Genomic DNA, 11271 nt, shown 5'->3' with positions numbered 1-11271 from the left:
GTTATTTACCTGGGTAAATGCACTTATCTAAGTAAGCAAGACAATGACTATTTTAACCATAAAAATTCATTATTAAAAAGTACATTTTTGTCCCATCCAAGTATTGGCAATTTTCCCCCAAATGGAAAAATTATTTACCCACCTTAGGAGATGAATATCAATTTTACCGGGTTAGTGATACCTAGGAAAATAAACTTTTCATGGTCCTCACATAAATTAAAAAAAAAACATGGATTTCTCCCTCTCAAAATCCAAAAAACGAATGCCCCCTTAAGGTTGTATTTGATATCACTTGTTATTAAGATTTTGTACAATTTGGATTGATCAATACAAGTTAAACATGCAATTGTTATTTGTGTCTGTTTATAATTAAAATAGATGTATCTTAAAAATGCATGTATGGGAGGTTGTTTGTAAAAATGTTAAGTTGGCATTTTAAGTAAAAGAAGTAATGGAATTAATCATTCTAGTTGAGCTGATTCACATATATAATTTGTATTAATCAATCCAAAATGGTTTAGGTAAAATTAAAACAGTAGTGCTATCAAATACAAAGTTAAAATTATTGATTACAATTACTCTTTTACCCCACACCCACATGTTGAGGTATCATGTACATGAAGGTTCGAAAAAAGAAAAAAAAAAAAAGGTGCAGGCATTTAAGCAAAAACATGATACCAGAAGGGGTTTAGCTAAGCTGATGGCTGGAGGCTTTGGACTATGTGAAATTAGTAAGGCTGGGTTTGTTTGTGGTGCAAATGCCGGTTTGATTTATAAATGTACTCTAATTCAGTTTTGCAAGCATTTGATAAACACATATTTGTGTATTAATAGACAGCTATCACAATTTCCACAACATGTTTATATTAACAATTGATACAAAGTTTATATCAATTTTTTATTTATTTTTGGATACAAACTTTGCATTCGTAATTGATTAATGTAAAAAAGTTGAATTTTAGTCGTTGAATCCGTGTTTGTACTTTTTTTGGGTAAGAAGTATTTGTGCTCGTTACATTGGTTGGAATACAAAATCAAACCAGTCTGTAATCCTAAATCGGTTAGGATAATAGTATAATACAAATACAAATATTTGCACTCTTCCCGAACCTAATTTACTGTTCGATTAGAAACTTTTTAATATGGGAATTTGGGGATAATTATTAATTGGATAAACCAAACCAAGACTCCTCAGCAACGCTACACTTTTTATCGTTGGATTGGAATATCATTTTTCCGTTATGAAATCCCCCGGATGTGATACAGGGTCTACATCTTCTTCTGTAGATCCCCTTAATAATAACGAACTATGCCATTAACCGATGGCCCCAATTCCTCCAGACTCCGATACGCAGAAGTCGTCGACGTTCGTTGACGAGAAGAGACGGAATGAGAGTTCGCTCCGCGATTTGTCACCTCCTGATATCTTATCAAGCCCTAGCAGCACTTGCGGTCGCATTAGACGCTTCAGAGCTTCTTCCTTCGGACACCGACGCGACTTCTCCCCACTCCTCTCATCTCTTGAAGGTACGACAGTTAGGTTCCTTTCATAGCTTTGGAAGCCCAAAGAAGTCGCCTTCTCTCTCTATTTCTAAATTTATTGGTTGTGCAGGAAAAAATTTTAACTTTGAAACTCTAATTTGCTGAGTATTTGAAAACAAACCCTAGGTATTCGTTGCTTTTAACCGGATTTTCTCCTGATTCGTGGATTTTGTGTTTGGGATTAGGATGTTCTGAAGACGATCTCGGAGAAGCGAAGTTGGAATTTGGAGGAAATTAGGGTTTCTAATTTGGATGTTAGAAATGCTAGAGTTGGCACGTACCAGAGAATCGAAATTGCGCTTCGTATGGGGAAAAATGACTTGGTATTCAAATTTTTGGATGAGGTGCCTTTGTGGACGAATATTGGGAAACGGGGTGAATTTGCATCCCTTCTTAAGGAATTTAGCTCGAAGACTGTGCTCAGTACATTCAAATTCGAAGGGCCGTTCGAATTACGGGTCGGCAGAAATGATGATCTATCACTAACGTTGCCGGTATGTTTTACTTAAATGATTTCTTAAGATGGAAATGACTTTTCTTCTGAAAATAAAATTTTCTTTTTAAGTGGAAAAATACTGTTAATTTTGATTACAGTCCTTTTTATCTGGTCACGTCATTCTAAAGACGAGTCTTGGAACAGCGAAAGCTTTCCATGTCTAGAATGCCAACTAGTAAAAGCATTTTAATATACTCACTCTGTGCGGAGACATTTACTGATCATTCTACCGAATAATGATTGTTGAGCCTTGTTTATTCAAAGTTTCATTTTTTGGGCATTTCTGATTAGTTATTGCTTTTTATTAGTTAAGTTTCTAGAGATTTCTTGTAAGGGACGATATTATTCTAGTGAGGGTGTCCATTAAAAGAACCGAAAGTGATAATCACTGTTATCAAAGTTTAGTTGCATGGTACTGGGTGTTGGATATATTATATCCTTAACACCATGGACCTTTTAAGGACATGAAAGTCCCTATGGTTAGTGTGATTGATCGTAAGCACCTTGACCTTGTCAATAAGAAAGGGTGGCTTTTCGTCTAGGTGATGTCTTAACAATTATTCGCAGGTGGGGTTCACATAAGTCCCCTACAATACAACCTGCCAGCCTAAAAAGGCCATTAGCCAATGTTGGTCCCGACGATCTGGGGTCGCGGATCTCATTCTTGTTAGTCTGAGATTTTACCATTACAATCTATCAACCTCTACCTGTTCAGAAGATCATGCCGTTTATATGCCAAGCTGACATTTGTATACTGATGAAGATCTATTATCAAAAGGAACAAATATCCATAAAAAGTCCTTCTAAATATACAGTTTACATCATGGAATATCTGTTTCTCTTTCTTCAAGTTACCAACAGATATCTAGGTGCTGATTTTCCATAAAAGCGAATGGACTAGTTGGCAATGCCATAAACACTTGATCGCTTTTAGGATAATCAGTCAATTCCAAAAAGATGTAAGAATGCTTTTACTTTCCCCCACTGTATTACAATGTAGAAAGAGATGGCCTACTATTTCCTCCATATTGTGCATGAAATCTATTTGTGTTCCAATAGGTGATAAAATGAGAGAAAGTAGACTAAAATCATCAACAGCACCCATAAGAAGTGATTTGTTGCAAGTTGAAGAGGCTAGAAAGGGCAGGGGTAGACCAAAAATGCTAGAATTAGTAAGAAATGATTTAAGTAGCAATAGTTTAACAATGGATATGGCATTGAACAAAGTGGAACGACCTGTAAGAAGAAGCAATTTGTTGCAAATTGAAGGGGCTAGAAAGGGTGGGGGTAGACCAAAAAGGACATGGTTAGAACAAGGATTCGTGTAGCCAACCCCATAACCCATATAGTTGGAATAAGGATTGGATGGTGAATGATGATGGAGCTTTATTTTAGAAACTATCACTAAGTTTCAACTCTTGGAAGTAATTGACCTGCCCAAATGACATAACCACATATTGATTATGTTCTTGTGCAGAATGATGAGAAGAAATGATGGGCTTAGAAAAGTGAAAAGAAAATATTATAGAAAGAGCTGTCTCTGTACATGATCTGTGCATAGTTAAAGGCACACTTCTTTTTTGTACATGATTGAGGTTTTCTTGCCCTCCTCTTTTTATTAATACAACTTTCTGATTATCTATCAAAAAAAAAAAAAAAAAAAACAAAGGAAAAGAAAATATTATAGAAAGGGCATGCCTTTTCTTATAAATTGTTACTACCTTAGATTGTAGAGAATAAACATATTAATCTTTTGGCAACTTTTGCTGTGTCATTGGTGTATTGCCATTTAACTTGCCCAGGAGATTTTAGTTTCTTTTGTTGGGGCTGGTGTCACAATAGATTGGATATTTTACTTTTTTCTTCCTTTTTTCTAGGGTGGGGGTTGTTATGGTGGTTAGAAACACAATCTAAATCTTGTAGGGCTTATTGGTAGCTGTAAATTAGAAAGCTCAACCAGTGTTTTGATAGGCTTACCTAGGCATACAGGAAAAGTGCATTTTAAGGCATATACCTCACCTGAACAGCTGAACCTAAGCTCAGCTCCTTTCCAAGAGGCACATGCCTGGTTTCTCTTGCACCTCAGACACCTTATTAAATATGCCTTTTTTTGTTATTTCTTTGTAGATTCTTATATGTTTCACACCTTAGTAACAGCCTGTGAACTTCTAAATGACTTTTAAAACAAAAAAAAGATGTTTCAAATACCCTAGGTCTTAGTTGTTGCAAATAGGACCTCAATATCAAATTTTCTACTAAAGAAGCAATACCAATATGACTAATATTTGTTTTCTAGTCCTAAAATATAATGAACCATTGACTAAAATCACAAAACCAACCTCTTTATATGTATGGACCAAAAGTTAGTTGGAGGCATTGCCCCAAACCCTTTCATGGGTTTGTTTGGGCTTGCCTCAAGGGACCTCTACAGAGCATGGTTTAAAATGTTAATGTATTTTGTAATATTTCCATTTCCATGTTACCAACACAAAATATTACTGGAGTTGACTTACTGCACAGTAAAAGCTACCAACACTATGTAGAGTACACAAGATCATATTGTAATATGTTGAGTTGGCAACAATATTGTAGATATGTGGAGTAGTAGTATTATTGCTTGCCTAATGGACATGATGCTCACTCTGAGTCAGCTTGTAGTTCTTTTTGGACACGATGTTAAATTTTAGCTTTTATTTGTGTAAATATATTCTTTTATTGATCTATTAGAATCATTTACACTCTTTGTGAGTTATTTTTTTCTTGAACTTACTCTATTGTGGTTTTAGCTCTTAAAGTTTAGAGGACAGCTTCAGAGTTTTTCTTTCGTTTATTAACCTTAACTTCTTGCCCTTTTGATGGTCTAGAACAATATAATAATCTAAAAGGGTGTATCTATGTTTCTTTTTTCATTTCATAAAATATCATTGTATATTTCTACACATTTCATAATGTTTCCACCATATTTATGATTTTACAAGATGACTGTACAATGTTTCCAACATGTTTCCTATATTTGGATGGCCGATATTTCCACTGCCACTGATCTCCTAAGATCAAGAATGCATGATGTTTAACTTCACATTATCCACTTGAAGCAAAGCAACTAGGAGATAAATTAATAAATTGAAAGTTTCACATGCTATGCTTAAATTATTGAGTCCCTGAAGTACTTTGATACGATCTGTATATGTTTGCTTTCACTACCACATTTTCACTAGAAGCACTTTGAACCTAGGCTTTTTAAACATTTAATTTCTTTTGAAGTTCAGGTTTCTTTATGTATTATTTATTTTTGATTTTTTTTTTAAATTACACCTCTGAAAAGGCACATGCCTCACCTTACTCCTTGGTCATTAGTTGGTCCTTGCACCTTTCTTGTGCCTTGTACAGCACTTGAATTTATCCTATTTCTTCAATCCAAGTTCCAAGGTTATCTTTATCAGGAATGTTTGGTTTGTAATTAAGCTTTTTACTCATTACTCATTACTTACTGTGGATGTGGCTAATCCTGTCTCCATGATTATGTTACTATAGATTAATGTCTCAAAACATGGACCAGACCTGAGAGTTGAGCAGGGAAAAAAAAGGTAGAGCCAGGGTTCTGGATTTAAAGTGGCTTGACAGTTCTGTCTCATTAAAATGTTGGTCCAAAACCATGAGCTGCTGGGATTTCTGTTACAACCTGTGATTTGGTGTTTAAACTGTAAAATATTGGAATGAGTTATTTTTTTCTTAGTCTTTTTGATGCATGGTGCAGTTACTGAAGCTATTGTTCCTTTCAACTGTTAGTTACTGAAGCTATATGCGTGTCTTTACTTTAAAATGATATGGTTGGTTTCTTAGGTCCTGTTTATTTAAATATATCCTACTTAGAACCTATATCTAATTTGTTCTGGTAATTGCCAATGTTTTTTCAGTCTCTAGAATTTGACCCTGTTTGACTTGGTATGCAGATGAATGTCACTCATACTGGTTTAAAGCGGTTGCTTGTTGGTGAAGGCATTACAGTGGAAGTAGAAAGAGCTCAAGAAATCTCTCTGTTTCATGCATCTCTTTTAGGCTTATCATTCAATAGAAGTATGGAGATTAATAATAGGAACCAGTTTTGGCCCTTCAGGCCCTCGTTTTGCATGCCTTTAGTTCCTATACACATTTCAGGTTCTGCATCCCTGGTTGCTTACAGAACCCGTAACTCCAATGTCTACATCGAAACTACATTCCCATCCCGGGATACAATTGAATTGTTGCCTGAAAAGTGTTACAGTAGACATTTCCATAAGAAGCAAACTTTTCCCATGGAGTCCCTTAGTTCGAGGATTGCTCTATTGGAAAATCTCTTGGGGAACTTTCTAGGTGACAGGATCTTCAAGAGTAGTATGTCGGGATTTGTTAAAGCCAAAATTGCAGCATCAACTCTAGTCCGTTTCCAGTTGGAACTGGAAAGAGATGTTAGGGTCAATGATACTTTATGGCGTACGTTGGCAGAATGGAGAACAAAACCGACAGTTGAACGTGTTCAATTCCGAGTATTGGCAAGAGTGGAAGCAGAAAGGCTGAAGCCATTGATGGTAGAAAAGGCGAAACCTTACATTGGGGTAGATTCTGCTTCATGGAGCAACATAGTGTCCAATATTTCCTTCACAATGTTTCCATCCGTTCTCGTCCCTCCCGAGGCCTTGACGTTGGACGTCAAGTGGTAAACCCATGTATTTGGGTACATTTACAAATCTGGTAAGGCTATCTATTTCATCTATTCCTTCTTGAAGAGAGCTGGTGGTTAGCGTGCTATGCATTGAAGGAATTTGCCTTCTACTCTGGAGTCTAGGCAGTTGGACTTGTAGATAAAATTTTTCGCTCCAGAGTGCTGCATGCTTCTCTTTTGTAAAATATTCATATTCATGTTATCAGAATTTCGCTTTTGATGTGTGATTATGGCTGTGAAGTTTCACTATACAAAAATTAGGCAGAAACTTGACGTTTATTAAAATAAAATATTAATATATGATCCAATTTCAGCATCTTCATCTTGATAGAAAACTAGGCACTTCCTTCTCTCCTGTTCTTTTCAAAGTTTTTACCTGCTATTTGAACAAATAACAGGGACAGGGTTTGTTGGCTAGTTCTACTTCTGCAAGGAAAATTAAGGGGGTGTTAGACAACATGTGGCAGTTTTTCACTCTTTTTTGTTTTCAAAAACAAAACAATCCATGTTGTCATTGCTCACAACTTGGGGTATTGATTGTTTGATTGGAAGATGTTAGGAGTGGGGAGAGGCCAAGGTGGACGGGGGGACCCAACCCTATGCTTATCTCAACCCAGCCTTAGTTCCTATCAGCTATGGGGGCGTATCCTACAGTCTGTATCAGTTTTTTAACCCATCGACACATGAAATACAGGGATTTAGGAGGAAAGACTTCAGTCAACACTCTTTAGGCCATCTCTCTTGTTCATCCATAAAAAAAAAAGAAAAAAATAAAAAGGTTTTTGGAAACCTGGATGTGATTCTAACTATGAATATTGCCCCTTTGAATCTACATAAATCCTGCCTTAAAGAGCCAGGGGATGAATGAAACTATTATAGATGAAGATGAATTTGCAAAGTTTGATTATATTGTCTTCACGGACAAGGCTATGTTAAACCGTCCGGCAGAAATGCAGGCTCCCTTTATGCTGTGGTAGAGATGAGGGCGAGCTGAAACTACCTTGTGTCAAAAGCTGATTTTGTAATTTGAAGACTGGGCTTCTGCTTTATTAATGTTGCTGAAGCTTGGGCTGCCCACCAAGCCAATGTTTTAGCATCTCAGTATAGCTAAGAAGAACATCATCGTAGTTCATAGGAGGCTCAAGACTTGTTATTAATAGTTTGAAAGAGATTGAACATCATCACAAGTCTGCAGTAGGTTTGCTAAATGTGATGTATTCTCATATCCGTAGAAGCAATGAAGCATTGGATTGGTTAGCTTAGGGGCTGTTTGATAACAGCTGAAGTTGCTTAACTGAATGACATGTAGCTTTATCTTTTAGTAGTTCAAATAATAATAATAAAAAAAAAAACAAAATATTCAAAGATATAGTAACATACTCAACTTCAGCAGCTGTTACAAATAGCCCCTAGCTTGGGCAGGGCTTCCCGGGTAGATTGTAATGCTAGGTTGAATTGGCAATTCTTTTACATATGTTCTTGTGATTCTGGGAGAGATCTACCCCCTTGGTGTTGTGTCGTCCAGTATTCCTCTCTACTAAAAAAAACCGATTTTTTGTTAACCAACTGAGTGGAGTCCCATCGAGAATGGTAGATTCCCCACCCATGTTTTGCTGCAACTTTGTTCTGTTGCCATCCACAACAAGCTTTTATTTGTTCTGGATTCTTATCAATCGATATCATTTTTATTTATTTACTTTTTTTTGGGGGGGTGAAAGACTTAAACCTCCCTTTAGGTTTCTAACAAATACTGTTATCTCCCATTTCTTTTTCAATTGGACAAAGACCTCCCCCCGTCAGAGTTATGGCTAATGGAATTGTAAAAAGCCAATTTTACTAATTTTTCAAAAATACAATCCAACAGAACTGGCTATTGACTCCTCTGAGAAAAAACAATCACTTTAGATGTAGAAAAAACTCATGAGGGTTACTAACTGATGGTTCCATTTCCATCTGCCTTTAGCCATCTTTCATTTTTAGGACCTTACAAAGATTGAAAAGAAGATATCATTAGAATTTCCATCCATAGGATTGCCATGAGACTTTGATCCACAACATATCTACATAGGATAGGAAAGACTTGGTTATAGCAAGAACTACTACTGTCCATGCCATATGGTTTGGGCATCTCGTTCTGGCTGCTACTGTATATTTTTAAACTTCTTTCGTAGTAATAGGAATTTTTTTTGAAGTGGAACTTTATTCCTTGGTTGTGATTGAAGAAATTCCTCATCCAACCTTGGAGTCATCACCGTCCCTTTGGCCCCTATTGCTCTAGTTCTTCTATACAAAAATGAATCTCCCATAGAAACCTGTACAGTTGATGAAAAAACTTTTGCATCATCGTTGTCCCTTTCAGGGGCGCTTCTTTGCCATTCTCCCAAATTGGCCCCTAGTTTGTTTGAATTTGAAGCAACAGAGTTGCCGTTCTCCACCATGATTAATAAAGGGAAAAATCACTGCTATGTCATTCCTTTTCTCTGGATTGCTTTCTTCTGCTGGTATGAGGGAGCAAGAGAAGCGATGCCGGGATTTGTTCCTCAAAGAGTGCACCTCAAACCGACCTCACAGCCTTATCCCACCATATATTGGGAACATTAACAACACAAATCATGGGAGATATTCTCGATGTGCAGCTAGGAGGCATTGTGAGGAGCGCTCTGTGGCTGTTAATCACTCAGAGCAGCGGTTCTTCTTTGGTTTTTCTGGTTTCTAGTGTATATTTTCTCTATTCTTTATTTTCAAGATTTAGGGGTTGTTTTCCAAGTGAAGCAAAATTGGGTTTTTAAAAAAATTTAGCAACATATGATGCTAAACAGACCTAGATGGATTAATAAGGGATAAGGGATGGGAGGTCTTTGTCTAATGACATCACCCTATTAAACCTCAAGGGGAGGTTTCAGTATTTGCAAGAAACCTCAAGAGAGGTTTATGTCGCTTACCCTTTCTGTAATCATTCGTTCAAATTATGCTTGACCAAAACAATAAATGAGATACCAGAAAATTCAGTCTCACAATTTTAATATGCATTCCTTAATTATATGAATGGGATATGCTGCCGACAAAGCACTGGCCACGTCCTCTGCCACCACACATGGTGAACATCTCTCCCTATGAAGCATATCATCAACCCATCAAGTAGAAGAAATGTTTCTGATGTACGGCTGTAGCGGAACTCACTCTGCTACACTCAAGCTGGTTAAAAGTTCTTTTATCTTGCACATAGCCATATGCAAATTTTAAAGGCACTTGCAGTTCTGTTCATGTCATGTTGGTACATAGTCTGTGCCTATTTATTAATTAATACTGGTCTAGAGTGTAATATAACACCGATCCGGTATTTACATTCAAACAAACGCTAGCCCGAAGGGTAAAGAAATTAAACATACTTCAAGTTTCAGAGGTTGACTTGACATACCATGAAGTTTTAAAATCTATATCTATATTATATATAAAAGTGTGAATGTAATGCCAAACTTTTTTTGAATTAAAATTATCATCTATTTCTTTGTTTGAGAAATTGTATAAAAGTCATTTTATTATGGTTTTAATGACTACTAAAATGCCTATAATTGTGTATTTAGTCCATTTCTAATGGTAAAGTTGAAAATATAAATTCAATTATTACTTCCCACCTCATTTAATCCCCCCACATTAAGCCTTATACTTAAATTATTAATTCTCATTTTCTTTTATTAAAATAGATCTATGTCAATGTTTTTAACAATATAAATCCATATATTTTAAAGCTGACTAAAAAATAAAACCATTTTTAATCCAAGTGGTAGCTAAGCAATTCAACCATTTGAATCAAATTGATCAACCTACGAAGTCATAGTTAGGTAATAAAATTTTTAAAATAGAAATAAACATAGAAACTTACAAAAAATGTAGAAAAATTAGACACATTTATGATATTTTTATTAATCAAATTAAAAAATAAGTGCAATAAAAAAGAATTATTTTTATTGGTAATGAAAATGAAATACATAATTTAGAACTGACAAATAATGAAATTATTTTATTGCTTGGAAAAGATCAATAGTTCAAATTTTGGGTCAAACATGTTAACATTTAATGTCATTAATAAATAATAAAAGTTAATAAAATATAAAAATACATACATTTTTCAAAAAATCATTTAGGCACATGTATAATGTCATATATTTATCATATTAAAAAAAAAGTAAGTGTGACATATTAGAATTATTTTTACAAATAAAAATACAAAAAAGATATAGAAAAGATTTCTTACATTTTTGAATTTAGTCCTTATTTAATTATGATGTTTAAATTGTAAATTGAACTACTACTTTTGACCCTATTTAATTTCCAATATTTAAATCTTACATTTTTTTTGATAAATGAACAAAAAAAAAAAAGATACACCAAAAAGATTAAATATTACAAAAAAGAAGAATATAGCCAAATAAGTAGACCTATCAATGATACTTGAAAATTCACAACTTGATCTAATTATCACATATTTGCATGAAGTGTTTATGTAATCAGATTTGAATTTTCAATCCAC

The 11271-nt window shown here is 35.0% G+C and overlaps 1 protein-coding gene across 1 annotated transcript; it reads left to right on the top strand.

The window, feature by feature from the left end:
* The first annotated feature begins 1112 nt into the window (after positions 1 to 1112).
* LOC148851090 (signal peptidase I) lies at positions 1113 to 7056 on the top strand. Its single transcript, XM_088945621.1, has 3 exons — positions 1113 to 1527; positions 1728 to 2036; positions 5992 to 7056. Exons 1-3 carry the CDS (start codon positions 1390 to 1392, stop codon positions 6736 to 6738), a joined length of 1194 nt encoding a protein of 397 aa, XP_088801747.1. The 5' UTR covers positions 1113 to 1389; the 3' UTR covers positions 6739 to 7056.
* Positions 7057 to 11271: the final 4215 nt, after the last annotated feature.

Source organism: Nelumbo lutea, chromosome 5, assembly GCF_056320005.1.
Source record: "Nelumbo lutea isolate HS-2025 chromosome 5, American lotus-T2T, whole genome shotgun sequence".
In the NCBI taxonomy this organism is placed as follows: Eukaryota; Viridiplantae; Streptophyta; class Magnoliopsida; order Proteales; family Nelumbonaceae; genus Nelumbo; species Nelumbo lutea.
The sequence above is the reverse complement of the archived record's forward strand: the minus strand, read 5'-3'. Positions and strand labels throughout refer to the sequence as shown.